The 18,125-nt window shown below is 45.6% G+C and overlaps 1 protein-coding gene across 1 annotated transcript in view; it reads right to left on the bottom strand.

Moving 5' to 3' along the window:
* Positions 1 to 17,904, bottom strand: part of MAP1S (microtubule associated protein 1S) — a 50,088-nt gene extending 32,184 nt beyond the window's left edge. The window contains exons 1-2 of the mRNA XM_044270076.1: positions 17,607 to 17,904; positions 1,934 to 2,035 (exon numbers count right to left, since the gene is read on the bottom strand). Of these exons, the coding sequence (XP_044126011.1) occupies positions 1,934 to 2,035; positions 17,607 to 17,721 (217 nt within the window). The 5' untranslated portion in view covers positions 17,722 to 17,904. The remainder of the gene's footprint in view (positions 1 to 1,933; positions 2,036 to 17,606) is intronic.
* Positions 17,905 to 18,125: the final 221 nt, after the last annotated feature.

Below are 18,125 nucleotides of genomic sequence, written 5' to 3' on the forward strand. Positions count from 1 at the left end.
CTGGCATGGGGATAGGATGATGAGGGTAACCCACCTCCTATCTCAAGAATGGGGTCCAGAAGTATATGGAGAGCAAGTGGTGCATGCAGTCACCGCTATAGGACTTCCCAAAATAGCTATGCTCTGGCTGAGCCATCTTCAAAAGTCCCAAAGTTTCAAATGTAGGGGCGGTAGCACATGTAAAGCATTCTTTCCATTTACTGCTATGGTGGCAAGACACTGGGGTAGATTCATCAAACTGGTGTAAAGAAAACTGGCTTAGTTGTCAATAGCAACCAGTCAGATTCCAACTGTTATTTTTCACAGCGCCTCTGGAAATGTAAGGTGGAATCTGATCGTTTGCTACTGGCAACTAAGCCAGTTTTCTTTTACACCAGTTTGATAAATCTCCCCCACTGTGTCTGCCGCTCTCTCGGTGGGACCCGCACCTGTCAGACATTTACGTCTTATCGATATGCCATAAATGTTGAGATGGGACAACCCCTTTAAGACTCACCTGCTTTTCACCTTTTGTTGGAGACACCGGTATATACAATATACCTCTTTACTGTATGGATATACTGTACTACGTGGTATAGGTTTTTTTTTTTTTTTCCACTGCAATCGCTCGCTAAAACAAAGCGTGCCACTCTTTTGGCATACATTGTATCCATGGGGCCCTATTGATATGTTCAGAGTATGCGTTGGCAGTTTTCCCAGTACACTGAACGTACAGAAATAATGGAGGTCTGAATATAGCTGGACAAGTTTTTGCTCTGGGAGGTTGCAGTCAAAGCAGCTTCCTAAGGAACTAGGCCCTACAATACAAACCAGAGGCCAAATTGAATATTTAAAGATGATATCCAGATTGTGAGGAAAAAATAAAAAAAACAGCTGAAAATTTTAGAAGACAAAAAAAATTAAGCACTACTTGCCTCTTCTCCCAGTCTCTGCTTACTAGCGGCCAGCATGTGACCACTGTACCAGTCACCTACTGTATTACTGGCTACACCACTCAACCATGGCAGCTATGATGCCAGTAATGCAGCACCTGACTGCTGTGGCCACTGACTGGCTTCAGCTGTCACATGCTGGCAAGCTTGGAAGAAATGATCAGGACGACTACTGGAGATTTATTTTTTTTCCTAATATTTGCAGCTGCTTTTATTTGGATTCTAACAAATGTTTCTTTCACCACTGTAAAATTAAGAGAAAATAAAATATCTAAACGTTGAGGGCATAAATTCCAGTGAAGTCTATGGTGGAAAATAACACACCCAACGATAGAACAGCTGTAAGTAGCAGCAGTTCCCAGTCACGGATCAGCAATGCACCGCCTCAATAAAACAAATGCATAATGTGAACTCCTACCATACAATACTACCGCCAAGTATGGTCTCCGCACACAACACTAATGTATGCAAGCAAGCCTCTAATTACAACACCCACATAATTATAAGCAATGTTACCACGCCAGACGTGGATTATTGATATTGCATTTTCTGTTGTCTTGTCAGCACGAACGGTTACATGTTGAGTCCATCATATAAAAGGGAGCAGTGCTGCAGTAACCAGTTCGTCCACTACACAATAGACAGAGCTGTGTACTCCAGCACTACTGCAGAACAGCTTATTGACGGGGTGCAGGGTGTCAGACTCCCGCTAATCAGATACTGATGGCCTATCCTGAGGACAGAATTCTGTGTCTGTGTGCCAGAAGAGCAAACCTATGCCTGTGCAATTCATGTCAATTTCTGGCAGAGGTTTAGGCAAATCTGGTGGTCAGCAGGAGTGCACGCCCCTCCATGCACCCACCGTCCTTGTCATTTTGAAAAAGCGATAAAGCAGGCGAAAGCAGCAAAATGTGAAAAATCTGCAACTTTGTACGCCAGAAAACTGGTGTACACTCACTCATAGTGTGACAAACAAAAAGACGGTATAGACACAACCATACCTTTAAGCTTTGGGGAGAAAGTGGCCGAATGACGAGAGACAAATAATTTCAGCTGATCGTCCAAGTTACAGATTGATGGATCTATATCCCAGGAACAGAAACCTAAAAAATAAAAATAAAATCTGGTTCATTACACGTCAAAGTTCACCCTGCACTGAAACAATTATACATTCTTTGAAATTCACATTAGTGGTACCGCACATTGGAAAGTTATCAAAACTTGAGCAAGGGAAAAGTTGCTCTATCAGGTTGCTGTATTCAGTTTCCAAAAAGGTATAAAATGATGGACTTCTTTCTTAAGGCTAGTTGCACACCTCCAGTGTGAAATCCGTCGGCCTGGTCCAGCAGACCCTGCCGGGAATCGGCATGACACAAACCGCAGCATCTAGCTTTCTCTGCATTGTCTGCCTGAATGCAGCCAGATCTCCACAGGACACCATTATACTTAAAGGGGTTGTCTAATCATAGCCAATGTGGGCATATCGCTAGGATATGCCCCCATTGTCTTATAGGTGCGAGTGTCACCGCTGGGACCCGCACCTATATCGAGAAAGGAGCCCCGCAAGGTGGTGGCTGGAGGACTCTGATCCGGCCACCACCAAGTCAGCTCCCCATAGAAGTGAATGGGAGTGTACTGCTCCCATTCATTTTTATGGTGGCCGACGGAAATAGCCGAGCCAGCGCTCTGCTATTTTTGCCGGCTCCATACAAAATGAATGAATGGCTGTTGCGCATGCACAGAGTGCCCTCCTTCACTAGTGGGGCTCCGTTCTCGATATAGGTGCAGGTCCCAGCAGTGGGACCCGCACCTATAAGTTAATGAGGGCATATCCTAGCGATATGCCCCTATTGTCCATGATGAGACAACCCCTTTAAAGGGGCAGGCGGACATTCCATCTGCATCCGGCAGGCTGTTCTCTACAGGAACTCACACCGAAGGTGTGAAACTAGCCTTAGACACCCTTCATAAATAAGCCTTCATTTTCTCAAGTTTCTCTGAGTGGCAATTTTTGGCCAGGTTCACAGAGATTTTTAGTCAAAATTGCCTATTACTCAAAATAATGAACATGAATATGCTAGTTGTGTAGTAATACTAAAATCGGAAATGTATCAATGCACATCTTGGCAGGTTTGCCATTTCACACTCTGGAAAACTGGCAACAAGCCTAGATAGAGTGGTCATAGCATTATGGCTATCACACAGGCTCCCTAGGGACAGACAAATATAATATATCGGTTTTACTTATGTATACACCACACAAAATATATAAAATACATAGTTTATTAGAATACAATCCCAAGTCACATAAATAAAACTATCCCCTACATAGTCATTATGGAGAAGAATGTGTGCGTGTGTTGGGGGAGAATGTATATTTCGCTGCTCAGGAAAATATTTGTATATTTGAAAAGTTTATTTTTAGGGGCACCAATACCTATTGTTTATTTTTACCATTTAAAAAATAATAACTAGGGAATGGAGTGGTTTTCATTTTTATTTTCTTAAAAACAATTTTTTTTTCAATTTTCATCACTGTCATTTTTAGTGCCCTTAGGGAACTTGAATATGTGACCTGATTGCTTGTAACAGACTGCAATAGAATAGTATTGTGGCTTATGGGATTTTTACAGGCTGCTTGCCACGCTGTGCCTTGGGCACGAATTTGCAGACAGTTTGCTATGACAGGCCTGGGAGTCTGCGATTTTGTGCAGGGGGCTCCAAATCAGAGGGTGCGCCCTCCCTCAGTCTAACCTCTCAGATGCCGCAGTCACTATTGTATATAAGTATATATTTTGATTACCGTATATTTTTGTTTGCCATATATAGTCTTTTTGTAGGTGTATTTAACTGATGGTTGGGTCCTATATGGTTCTTTATAGCCATTTGATGTAGATAGGTGTGCACTTCATATACTAGGTAACCAGCTTTCAGCAGTTACATTACAAGAAATAAAGCTTAATAAGTTACAGACAGAAAGCTATTTTCCACTCTGGAAAAGTACCAAAATGCCTAAAAACTTAATTGTTATTTGCCGTGACCAGACATCTTATGATAGGATTACCAAGGCAACTCTCCAACATAATGTGGCATGAGTCCTCACAAGACAAATGATTAGTGTCTGGATACAACTAAACAGGATATTTTCTTTAAAGGGCTTTTCAGAATACTGATGGTCTGATCATCAATATCAGATCAGCGGGGGTTGATTCTCAGCACCCCTGACAATCAGCTGTTTGAGGAGGCCGCAGCTCTTTTGCAAATCCCGTGACCTCTGGATTGTTTATATCGCGCCGTCTACTAATGACAGTGCTGAGTGTTATGGCAGCTTTGTCATGTGCAAGTAGACTGCGCTATATAAATAACGAGGAGGCCACAGCCCATTCAAACAGCTCATCAGCAGAGGTGCTGAAAATCCAAACTCCCACCTATCTGGGACTGATGGCCTAACCTGAGGATAGTCCATCAATATCCTCATCCAGGAAAACCCATTTAAAGGCTACAGCAGAGCTGAACCCGGACATACCCTTATTTTCACCCAGACAGCCCCCCTGAGGCTAGCATCGGAGCATCTCATGCGCCGATGCACTCCCTTGCCCTGCGCTAAATCGTGCAGGGCACAGGCTCTTGTTTTCAATAACACACTGCCGGGCGGAAACTTCCACCTGGCAGTGTGTTCGGTGACATCACCAGCTCTGAGGGGCGGGCTTTAGCTCTGCCCTAGCCGTTTTACTGGCTAGGGAAGGGGTAAATCCCGCCCATCAGTGCCGGTGACGTCACCAGGGATTCCTGGCAGCCCCATGGAGAGCCCGAGTTCGTCACCGGATTTCCAAAAAATGCCTTTGCCCTGCGCAATTTAGCACAGGGCAAAGGAGAGCATCGGAGCATGAACTGCTCTGATGCTCATGTCAGGTGGTCTGCCGGGGTGAAAATGGAGGGATGTCCGTGTTCAGCTCTGAACACGGACAACCCCTTTAATAATTCCCACTATTTAAAGGGGTTGTTCGGGTTCATAGCTGAACCCGGACATATCCCCATCTTCACCCCTCCGGCCCCCCTAACATGCGCTTCGGGGCATTTCATGCTCCGATTCTCTCCCTTGTCCTGCGCTGTATCGCACAGGGCAAGGGATTTTTTGTTTATATTATTACATTATTATGGGCACTGATGGGCAGGCTTTAGAGCTGCCCTCTTCGTTTTACAGGCTAGGGCAGCACTAAAGCCCGCCCATTAGTGCCGATGACGTCACTGGGCTCACCACTGGGTGGAAGCCTCCAGCTAGCTTTCCCCATAGAGAGCTTAGTACGTCACCGGATCTCCCAAAAAATGCCTTTGCCCTGCGAGATACAGCGCAGGGCAAAGGAGAGCATCAGAGCATGAAATGGGGGCTGCAGGTGTGAAGATGGGAATATCTCTGGGTTCAGCTCTGAACCCAGACAACCCCTTTAACTTAAATTCTGAACAAATTGCTCAAAACAGTAAAAAGAAAAACAGAAGTAGTGAATATGAGCTGAGCTGCAATAACCCGGTACAGCCTCTACATCCTGGATAGACCTGTGCTTCTGGCTCAGTTCAAAGTTCTAGTTCCAAAACCACGGGCCGCAGGAAACAGCTGGGAGGTGTTAGACCCCCACAAATATCATGCTGATGACCTACCCTGAGGATTGGTCATCAATATCATTAACCCAGAAAACCCCTTTAAATAACTGCTGAAGAGGTCCTGCTGCTTTTTGCTTTCCTGGAGATGTCATGCAATACTTCCACATGACCACGGCAGCCAATCACTAGCCTCAGTGCCATATATGTCATGAGACCACCTGGGCAAGGGATTTTGGTTGCAAAGGTCATTCGGATATAAACCACTGCAGAAAAATGCAGAAAGCTGCCAGGACCAACCAGAATAGCAGTGTTGGAGCAGCAGATAATACTTAAAGGGGTTGTGTAGGGTTTTTATTTTGATGACCTAACCTCAGGATAGGCCATCAATATCTGATTGGTGGAGATCCGACACCAGCACTGATCAACTGTTTGATGAGGAGGCGCCACTCCATGTGAGTGTTACGTCCTCAATTACATCGCCTGACATTTTTTCAATTGGTCTTTATTGACAATATGGAACCCTTTTTTGTGTACAGAGCAGAGAAGCTCTAGTAGCAGCCTCTGGATTTTCTGTCCTGTCATTTGAGGAGCTGAAGGTCTCCTTATCTCTGCTCTGCTTAGGCTACTTTCACACGAGCGTTCTGCTGTCCGCTCGTGAGCTCCGTTTGAAGGAGCTCACGAGCGGAGCAGAACGCTTCCGTCCAGCCCTGATGCAGTCTGAATGGATGCGGATCCGCTCAGACTGCATCAGTCTGGCGGCGTTCAGCCTCCGCACGGCCAGCTGAACGCTGCTTGCAGCGTTCAGCTGTCCGCCTGGCTGTGCGGATCCGTCCAGACTTACAATGTAAGTCAATGGGAACGGATCCGCTTGAAGATGACACCATATGGCTTAATCTTCAAGCGGATCCGTCCCCCATTGACTTTACATTAACCCTGGGTTCACACCTGAGCGTTTCTGAGACGCGCGTTTTACGCGCGTATTTGTCGCACGTTTTTATGCACTTTTTTGCAATAGTAAACGCGCGTTTGTGTGATTGACTGCAGTGTTGTCCAATGAGTCTATGAGCCAAAACGCGCGACAAACGCCCAAAAAAAAGCTCAAGAACTTGTTTATGCGTCGGGCGTTTTACAGCGCGTTCAAACGCGCTGTAAAACGCTCAAGTGTGAACCAGGGCCATAGGGAAGCATTGGTTTTCACGTGTTGAGCATTTTACAGCGCGTTTGAAAGCGCTGTAAAACGCTCAGGTGTGAACTTAGAGTGAAAGTCTGAACGGATCCGCTCAGGCTACTTTCGGACTTAGACATTTTTCTAAGTTATTAATGCAGACGGATCCGTACTAAACGGAGCCTCCGTCTGCATTAATATGATCGGATCCGTTCAAACGCTAGTGTGAAAGTAGCCTGATAAACACTCATTATAGCTCAGTTCTTATCCAAGGCTAGTTTTGGAGGGAGAGGGAGAGGGAGAATATCTCTATCTATATATCCAAAGGATGAGGCAGCACTCCAGGTAAAGTGAAAAAAGGTGGATCTTTTATTCCCTCTGCAACGTTTCAACCGTCTCAATGCAGTCTCTCTCAAGCATTGCGACGGTTGAAACGTTGCAGAGGGAATAAAAGATCCACCTTTTTTCACTTTACCTGGAGTGCTGCCTCATCCTTTGGATATATATTTATCTGTGGCCGTCTGAGCCTGCGGCTGAGAGGACTTGCACCTGTATTCCGTTTTTTTGGATATATATATATATATATATATATATATATATATATATATATATATATATATATATATATATAGAAAGAAAGTGTGGGCAGCACCACTATCTGTAGGGTGTATGCGGAGTGCCAGCGGCTGGGTAGGCGATCCACCTCCAAATGTATAAAAATAAGAAATTCCGCAGCACATCCAGGTTGTAAGAAAGTAAAAAAAAGGCTTTATTCACCAAGCATGCTTGGTGAATAAAGCCTTTTTTTACCTTCTTACAACCTGGATGTGCTGCGGAATTTCTTTTTTTTAATAAATATATATTAGGGCTGCACAATATGGGAATTTTGTGCGATTGCGATTAGGGCCCTAAAAATTGCGATAACGGTATGCGATTCGATATTTTAAGGCAATTGTGCTAGAGGTCTATTTGCTTGGATTTTCAAGGCAAAAGCACACACAAATTACTGATAATGCAGAAATGTAGTTATGCTTAACTCAAGAACTGAAATGCAGTGTTTTTCAAACTAAAACATCTTTTACTAAATTAAATAACATATTTGCATTACTGCAAAAGTACAAAACTTGCAATTTTCTTAATAGCACTGCACAGAACAGATAAATAAAAGAACATTTGTTCATTAAAATAATGACTTGCCTCCAGCCCCTCCTCCCTCCCCACACTGTAACTGATGTATCGCCGGCCGCACTGTGCAGCATAGCGGCCGGCGATACATCCGTGTCAACCACGTAAAAAGTCAACCCTCGCTTTATAAGGCGCATTGCCAGATTTTTTTTTATATATATATATATATATATATATATATATATATATATATATATATATATATATATATATACACATACACACATACACATACATACACTATATAAGACATAATACAACTGGATCAGTTCATGACGGATGCATACGGTTGTAGTATTGTAATGGAAGCGTTTTTTTTTGCAGATCCATGATGGATCCGCAAAAAACGCTAGTGTGAAAGTAGCCTTAGGCGTTTGGTTTCCGTTTGAGAGATCCAAATCTGTGGATGGATAACTGGCTTAGGTCTTCCCCGTCACATCCTTAAAGCTTGTAAAAGAGCGGGATCTTGACATAGGGGCCACTTAATATGGTGGATTTGGTGATCTCTGTAATGGGGACACCCCTTTGCTCGGTTTTCCTTCCTTTGAGGGATATCTGGCTTTCACTGTGTTGAAGACCCATAACTGGGGCTCCATGGTTATTTTGCATATCACTGTTTCCCAGGGAGCTTTGCACTTTGGATTGCTGTGTCGAGACTCTTAAAGGGAGTCTGTCAGCACATTTGCCCTTTTTTAACAGTTCCCATAGCGCTGTAGCCGCAACACAGATGATTAAAATGGTACCTTTATATGCTTTTGTGGACTTGTAAAACTGCCAAAAACGAACTTTGATGCATATGTAAATGAGGGCTCGCAAGTGCCCAGGGCGGCGTCCACCGCCTTGGTGCCCAGGCAGCTCTGCCTCTTCGGCTCTTATCCCCGCCCAGCCTCTTCCTCTGCCCGCCCATCTGTTTTCTCTCCCCCTCAGCGAGATCCCGCGCCTGCGCGATGATTTCCTTGGCCGGGGCATGCGCATAAGCTACTGCGATGCCGTGCCAGCAATGGGCATCACAGTGCGCATGCCCCGACCAAGGAAGTCAGCGCGTAGGCGCTGGATCTCGCTGAGAGGGAGAGAAAACAGATGGGCGGGCAGAGGAAGAGGCTGGGCGGGGATAAGAGCCGGAGAGGCAGAGCTGCCTGGGCACCAACACGGTGGACGCCGCCCTGGGCAATTGCGAGCCCTCATTTACATATGCATCAAAGTTCGTTTTTGGCAGTTTTACAAGTCCACAAAAGCATATAAAGGTACCGTTTTAATCATCTGTGTTGCGGCTACAGCGCTATGGGAACTGTTAAAAAGGGGTAAATGTGCTGACAGACTCCTTTTAAATGAGGCTCCACAGTGTTTTCTGTAGCTGGTCTCCCTAAGATCAGCTATTGTTTTGTTTGACTATATAATGGGGTCTATTGGGTTTCCCCATAGTGTCCATTATTTTAACAGACAAAACATTATTTTGCCCGCTATTTTTAATGAACTCAGTGATGAAGGCCCCTAAAGGAAGCTTCAAAACAGGTGTGAACTGTATCTTCCATTGTAGACTGCATAGCTGACTGCCCAAACAAGTCAACCACCAATCATTACTCAATACTCCTTCAGGCCTCATGCACACGACCGTTGTTTTATTCCGTGTCCGTTGTTCCCTTTTTCGTGATTTTCTGCGGACCCATTGACTTTCAATAGGTCAGTTGAAAACTCGGCTAATGCACAGTTTGCCACTCGCGTTGTCCGTGATTCCAGTCCGTCAAAAAAATATAACCTGTCATATTTTTTCACGGAAACGGTTCGCGGACCCTTTCAAGTCAATGGGACCGTGAAAAAACGCGGAGGCACACAAGATTGTCATCCGTGACCGCATCCGTTTTTTTCCTATCATTTGCATGGCAAACTTGACTTGATATTTTTTTTTTTACTTTCCTTCATGTCTGGTGATCCTTCAAAAGTAAAGGAAGACACACGGAAACAAAAACAGATCACAGAACAATGGAACCCCATTTTGCGGAACGGAACACAACACAACAACGGTCATGTGCATGAGGCCTAACCTGCAGTGCCAGCCTGCTAGCATCCATAGTCCATAGGATGTCGGGAAGAATTCCAAAATTTACCAGCAGCCCTGCTGGAAAGAAACCATCTCACCATCATACTGGTCACAACAATATTGTGCGTGCCAACACTGAGACACAAATAACACCTATGTTGTGCTCTGCACAACTATAGTACAATATGTGCGAGCTAGATGAGGACCAGTGTGGTCGAAACGTTGCTGCATCCGGTGTAAATAAATTCCAGAGGATATTGAATCGTTGGAGTGCTGCGGTTATTTCATCCTTGATTGTGCTCTGCACAAAGCATTATAAAATAACAGTCACTAACAACCAAAATAAAGGCAATCTATGAACGCAAGTAATTCTACCAAGGCAACATGCCAGATAGAAAAAGCTCACTGGGCAGAGCAGGCATGCAGTGAGACAGATGACGGAAACTCTTAATCAATTACTTATGTACGGCCAAGAGGTTTCATTTCTCAGTGCATGCTTATAACACCAGTTCACAAGTTAAAACGTACGGCTACAAAATAAAAAAAAAAAGGAATGAGAATAAGATCTGTGCTCCTAAGGGTACTTTCACACTTGCGTTTTTCTTTTCCGGCGCCGAGTTCCGTCCTAGGGGCTCAAATCCGGAAAAGAACTGATCCGTCATATCCCCATACATTCTGAATGGAGAGTAATCCGTTCAGGATGCATCAGGATGTCTTCAGTTCAGTCTTTTTGACTGATCAGGCTTTTCAGAAAACCGTAGCATACTGTATTTTTACCTCCGGCAAAAATCCGGAACACTTTGAACGCTGGATCCGGCATTTTTCCCATTGACTTGCATTAATGCCGGATACGGCGCCGCGTGTTCCATCAAACCAGATCTGGCTTTTGCTTGTTAAACCTGAATTTTTATTTTTTTTTAAAGTTAAAGGGGTTGTCCAGGTTCAGAGCTGAACCTGGACATCCCTCCATTTTCACCCCGGCAGCCCCCCTGACATGAGCATCGGAGCAGTAAATCGCACAGGGCAAAGGCATTTTTCTGAGTTCCGGTGACATACAGGGCTCTCTATGGGGCTGACAGGCAGCCCGGTGACGTCACCGGCACTGATGGGCGGGATTTGGCTCTGCCCTAGCCAGTAAAACGGCTAGGGCAGAGCTAAAGCCCGCCCCTCAGAGCCGGTGACGTCACTGAACACACTGCTGGGCGGAAGTTACCGCCCGGCAGTGTGTTATTGAAAACACAAGAGCCTGTGCCCTGCGCGATCTTGCGCAGGGCACGGGAGCGCATCGGAGCATGAGATGCTCCCATGCCAGGCTCAGGAGGGCTGCCGGGGTGAAAATAAGGGTATGTCCGGGTTCAGCTCTGAACCCGGACAACCCCTTTAAGGTCCATAAATGGCGGATCCGTTTTTTTCTAATGTAGTTTTTCATTGTGATCAGAATCCTGATCAGGATTCAAATGTAATCCATTTTCACACATTTTTCTGGATCCGGCGGGCAGTTCCGGCCCAGCCACGGCCCTGAATTCCCAATTGAAAATCTCTGGAGAGACCTGAAAATGGCTGACCACTTATGGTGCCCATTCGACCTGAGAGTACTTCAGAGGATCTGCAAAGAAGAATGGCAGAAAATCTCAAATCCAGGTGTGCAAACTTTGTGGCATCATATACCCAAGACAACTGTAAATCGCTGTGCAGACTGCAGGGGGAGGAAGCCAGAACTAGATCCTTCTCTCTCCGTCTCAGGCCTCATGCACACGACCGTTGTGCGCATCCGTGGCCGTTGTGCCGTTTTTTTTCACGGACCCATTGACTTTCAATGGGTCCGTGGAAAAATCTGAAAATGCACCGTTTGGCAGCCGCATCCGTGATCCGTGTTTCCTGGCCGTGAAAAAAATATGACCTGTCCTATTTTTTTCACGGCCAACGGTTCACGGACCCATTCAAGTCAATGGGTCCGTGAAAAATCACGGATGCACACAAGATTGTCATCCGTGTCCGTGATCCGTGTCTGTTTTTTCCTATCATTTCAATGGCAAACTTGACTTAGATTTTATTTTCATTTTTCATGTCCGTGGATCCTCCAAAAAACAAGGAAGACCCACGGACGAAAAAACGGTCACGGATCACGGACCTACAGACCCCGTTTTTGCGGACCTTAAAAAAAAAAACGGTCGTGTGCATGAGGCCTCAAACAGTAAATGACCCTAGAAGGAGGGTAACATGTATTTCTGTACAGGTTATCAATCCCCCCCATCAGAGAGCATACTTGCATTTGATTCTCAGTCCAGAGGTCGCAATAACGCCTGTACAAGCGTCATAGACGAGTCTTCAGGCGATTTTACTCCTTAAAAAAAAGTCTAAGGCGTACCAATATGCCTTAGACTTTCCCTGCCTTTCATCAGCGCAGTGAGCAGCTCCTTACAGCAAGGAGCTTTGTTATTGGTCGGTTTGAGCGAGCAGCCGGAACATTCCGCACACCGCTCTGAAGTCCTGCAGCAGCGCGAGATTCTCACCAGGTGGCGCCTGGCGGGGGTAAGCGGTCTTGGGCTGTGGGTCACTTCCTCCATGTGCTCACAGCGTCCTGCCTAGTGAAGAATGTGCGGCATGCGCCCAAACTCCATATTAATCAGATACCAACAGACTCGCCCCAGGGCACTATATGCCTGAGCATGCTTGCCCTGGTCGGATGAATGAAATGATCGGGTACGTGCCAGGCCAGTCGAGCCCAGTGCATGTTGACATGGAGATTGAAGTGGTGGGAGGGGGGACTGATGGTGATGAGTTGGGGTAAGCTATGAGTCTGGGCGCACGTTCTTCACTGGAGAGGACGCTGTGAGCACATGGAGAAAGTGACCCGCAGCCTGACCGCCCAGAACATGGAGTGAATGTGACCAGTGGAAGACTTATGATTGGTGAGCCCATTTAATTAATTTCTCATAATTAGATGGCACAATATGCGATTGGTGCAATGTTATATGTTTCCTGCTGGGATCTAAGAGGGCAACTCCAGGAAAACCAAGGAGGGCAGGCAAATAGGCAATAGATTGTCACAGATATAGGGGCCGCCATTTTGCCTCCATTAGGTCTCAGTTACACGACTGTATCCATTTTGAGGTCTGCAAATCGCAGATCCACAAAATATGGACATCCGTGTGCTATCCACATCTCCATGCTGCAAAAGATAGAGCATCTCCTGTTCTGGCGGACCCACTTAAATCAACGGGTCCGCAAGAAAATGCGGATTGCACACGGACCGCATCCATGATTTGCGTACCGCAAAATGGACACAGTCATGTGCCTCAGACCTTATACTGAAAGCCACAGTGCTCATAGATGTAAAGTACACTATACTGTGCAATAGTCCAATATACCGTGTATAAGACTGTCCTGTAACTGACTCCTGTGCATTCGTCCCAGACCGCCAGCCACCGCTCCCTGCCACAAACACCAGACGTCCCTGTTCAATTCTTATTGCATTGCGTTTTGCACAGTCTACCGCTCCGATCCCTACGTGACAGATTTGGTGCTTCAAGAAAGGTAGGGATTCAGTCTTCTGAGAAATAAATTTAAAAAAGGTCAAAATTTGCCATTTCTGTATGGAAGACGTTATAGAGGAGACTGGTAATGGTTTCCTTGCCGAAATAGCAACATCTTAACATTATTTAGGCCTGGGTAATTATATATATGAATTACCGCAAATTACGTACTCTTCCAGAAAAAAATGTAGCGCGACCTCTGATTCTCACATAATGGGGGTCTTTGCTTTCAGTAAAGGAGTGACTAGATTAGCGTTTGCTCATCTAATCACCCCATTCATTGGCGTCATGACCATTACGTTTACCAGCTTCTGAATCGCCATGCCAAATACCTAGCACAAAAACCTATCTGTAGAATAAAATATACAGACTGATTCTCTAGCGATACCCATAACATGCTGCGGAAATTGATTTTCAGGAAATACATTTCTATTACTGACTGTTTTCAATAACCAAAAAAATAGTATTCAGACCTTTCAGACAGGTGTAACAAAGGGGCTTCTCTTGTGCCCATATTATGGCGGTATAACATAGACCTCTCACAGTTCTGCACACGACCACATGTTTGGTCCACATCCGATCCCCATTTTTTGGACCTATTCATTTCAACGGGGCTGCAAAAGACTGTGGTCCTGAATTATCATACCTTCTCTCCAGAATTCTGGCATCAAAAAGTCCCAAAATAGGTATTTTGCTACTTTTTTGCACTCCCTTGCGCAAAATTTATGAGATTGTAAAAAGTTGCACATTTTTGCGCACTCACTTGTACAAAATTTTGCATCTGTGTACACCACTCACTCCAGTTTTGTAATATGGGTGGAAAAGTGGGTGCGGTTAGCTATGTTAATGAGTTGCACTCCAGATTTATCTTTTTGAAAAGTCGCTAAATAGTCGCAATCTCACTCAAGTAGGAGGGTGGAGAAGGAAAAGTGGAGGAGCTTCTCTAGACAAAGGTATTAGATGAGACAAATTTATCAAGTAACATGAGACCTTTGATAAATGTGGCACAAAGTACTCCAACGCAGACTGAAGCAAACCCGACTTCAAATATTCCACATCCATATGTCCTGCCCCACAAAAACATTTTTTTTATTGACGTGAAAAAGAAACTGTCCGCATGCACACGGCCAGAATCCGCGATGTGCAGACCGCAGAACGGATAGGGTCGTGTGCATGAGTTCTTAGTGCATTACATTAGGTATTTATCATTGTTAATTACAGTTTGTATACGGGGATGGGAATGATCTAATACATAATTCCCAATACTTCATGAAAATGCATTATTTTTTTTTACACGTACAGCATTAAAAGGGGTTGTCCGGGGTCAGAGCTGAACCCGGACATACCCTTATATTTACCCAGACCGTCCCCCTGATGCTAGTATCGGAACATCTCAACTCTCAAGCTCTGAACCGCTCTCCTGCTCTGCGCTAAATCGCGCAGGGCACGGGCTCTTTTGTTTTCAATAGCACTGCCAGTGTTCGGTGACGTCACTGGCTCTCATGGGCGGGCTTAAGCTTTGCCCTAGCCGTTTTACTGGCCCATCAGTCACCGGGCTTCCGGGCAGCCCCATGGAGAGCCCCGGTATGTCACCGGATCTAAAAAAAAATGCCTTTGCCCTGGGCAATGTAGCTCAGGGCAAAGGAGAACATCGGAGCATGAACTGCTCCGATGCTCAAGTCAGGGGGGCTGCCGGGGGAAAAATAGAGGTATGTCCGGGTTCAGCTCTGACCCCGGACAACCCCTTTAAGTGTAGACGTGTGGGATGTAGCAACGCCTCGCATCTTACAGTTTTTTGTAGTCTATATTTTACTTGCATAAGGAGTATGTATTTTAGTTACATTTGTCCAGTATGTGCTAATAACCACTTCTGCATGAAGGTGGTTGTGTGTATTATTAGGTTATATTTCTATACACGGCATGCTTTGTGCTCTCAGAAATGATAGATTTTGGTGATCTAGAAGTGGTCTTATATTACGTGGCCTCTGTCCAATGTTTTGTGGGTGTGTACACTTCTGGAATATATGTTTTTTTGCACATTTCAATATATTATTTTTACTTTAGGTATAAACTTCTGCTCGGATGTTAGTTTTAGATGCATTTTTTTATTATAATTCCTGTTCATCACAAAGTTACATAAAGGTGGACATAGCCGTCAGCAGTCCATCAAGGCAACTGAAATCATATACTTTGGTTTTGCGGGTGCGCTTACTCTAGGTGGTTACTTTTAGAAAATTCCCCGCTTAAAACCAGATTTTTGGTATTTCCAGTTCTGGTGATTTTATGACGATATCTACATGTAAATTTAGGCCTGAGAGGTATTAGGGAACTTTTATTTTTAGGAGGTGTGGTGTATATAGCTTTCTGCTTGGTCACACTTTTTCTCACTAATATCAACTTTTATAAATTAAAAAAAATGTATAAGGCTACTTTCACACTTGCGGCAGGACAGATCCGACAGGCTGTTCACCATGTCGGATCCGTCCTGCGGCTATTTCGCCGTGCCGCCGCTCCATACCCATTGACTATAATGGGGGCGGAGCTTCGGCGCAGCACGAAAGCTGACGGACTAAAAAGCCTGACATGCAGTAATTTTTGTCCAGCGGCCTTTCGCCGTCCACCGCGGTGCTGCGAAGGAGCTCCGCCCCCATTATAGTCAATGGGGATGGAGCGACGGTCCGGCGGCACGACGAAATAGCCGCAGGACAGATCCGACATGTATGGGCTCCAATGAGCCGAAGTTAGTCATTCACAAAACCACGCGAGACTTCGTTGAATAACTTCGGTAATTAATTATTACAGTGAAAAACCACTTCAAAACCTGGAACCGAACTCGGCTTCGAGTGGTACCTTGGAACTGAAGCCGAGTTCGGTTCCAAGGTTTTTCACTGTAATAATCAATTACCGAAGTTATTCAACAAAGTCTCGCGAGACTTCATTAATAACTTACTGCTGCTCATTGGAGCCCATACATTCTAATACGGTACGGAGACAACTCTCTGAGATCGCCTTGACGTTTGGTAGACGGGCCCAAATAATTTTGTACAAAATGATTTGCCAAGCATCTCACATTTATTAGCGCAGCATTTGCACCAGAATACTTTCTATTATTTTGGCGTTATTGTACTGTATTTGGTTTGCAGAGTGCTGTTGCAGTCTATATTTTTTTGCCTTCGTGCTTTCAGCCATGGCAACGCGCACCTGCGCACTGGATGTGCTGACTGACCCCCAATTTTTCTTTGGAGACAACTCTCCGTACAGTATTATAACACATTTTTTAGCGATGTAGCATCCGAATTCGCTTCACTCATCTCTAGTATGCTTGTTTTTATTAGGCTACTTACACACTCGCGTTTTGTGCGGATACGTCATGGACGGATACGTTAGTATTATCTGTAACATAGCCAAGACGGATCCATCTTGACCACCGTTGAAAGTCACTGGAGGACGGATCCGTTTTCTATTGTGCCAGATTGTGTCATAGAAAACAGATCCGTCCCCATTGACTTACACTGTGTGCCAGGACAGATCCGTTTGGCTCCGTTTCATCAGACGGACAACAAAACGCTACAAGCAGCTGAATGAAGACGGAGCGGAGGCAAACTGATGCATTCTGAGCGGATCCTTTTCCATTCAGAATGCATTTGAATGCAAACTGACCAATTTTGGACCGCTTATGACAGCCCTGAACGGATCTCACAAACGGAAACCAAAACGCCAGTGTGAAAGTAGCCTTATTTGTACATGTCGAAATTGCAGAAATCACCAAAACTCCATCAGCAGGGGGGTTAGGACCTTGCTCTATGGCCGATTTGATCACGCTTTTTGCTGGATTACCCCTTTAAACAAAACTCAGCAAAGCTCCACAAATATCTATGGCAGAAGTCTCTGTGCCCAAAGGTTTCAGTGGCACTGCCACCATGGAGTTGAGGGCTGGTTGACACTTCATTACAAGGCGCCTGGAGCCCTGGCACCCTCACTGCTGGGCACAGCCTGCCCTCTGCACTCCAGGACTGACAGGAGGAAGACGGAAGCCGCTGGGTACCACCACAGGAGCATGGGGCAGGCTCAGGGGCCACACAGCATCCCTGCTCCCGCACTAAGGGTGAGGGTGCGCTCCAGACATCACCGCCAGTCCCCCGGGATCTCACCTCTCTTCAGCTCGCCCACTGCCCGCTTTACCAGGCCGGGTCCCCGGCACATCTCCCCGCAAAGTACCAGACAGGAGCAGCACGAATGCCCGGGACCCGCCCGAGTAGCCGCCATCTTGCATGTGACATCAACACGCAAAGCTGCACTGAGAATGAAGTCAGCGGCTGCCGGGGAGCGGGACACGCCCACGGAGGTCCCGGCCACGCCCCCTGCACACTGGCACACAAGCCCTCAGTCCGCTGGCAGTCACACGGTAACGGTTTGCCAGCAGTCCTCCTACACTGAGGCGCACGTGACTGTCACTGTACGAGCCAGCAGGAGCTTGTGACTGGAGTTAGCAGGGCACTTTTTTCATACGCGCTTTGTTTGTATGCAAAGTATTTGTAGCAACCAATCATATCTTTTGTTTTATTTTCTAACGCGGTCCTTTAAAATGAAAACCAGATTCCCATTGCTTGGTGTGGTGTGTATATCAGATGTATACTGCTATTCCTACATACTATATGTATTCCATAGTG

The sequence above is a fragment of the Bufo gargarizans genome, chromosome 1 (assembly GCF_014858855.1).
Source record: "Bufo gargarizans isolate SCDJY-AF-19 chromosome 1, ASM1485885v1, whole genome shotgun sequence".
In the NCBI taxonomy this organism is placed as follows: domain Eukaryota; kingdom Metazoa; phylum Chordata; class Amphibia; order Anura; family Bufonidae; genus Bufo; species Bufo gargarizans.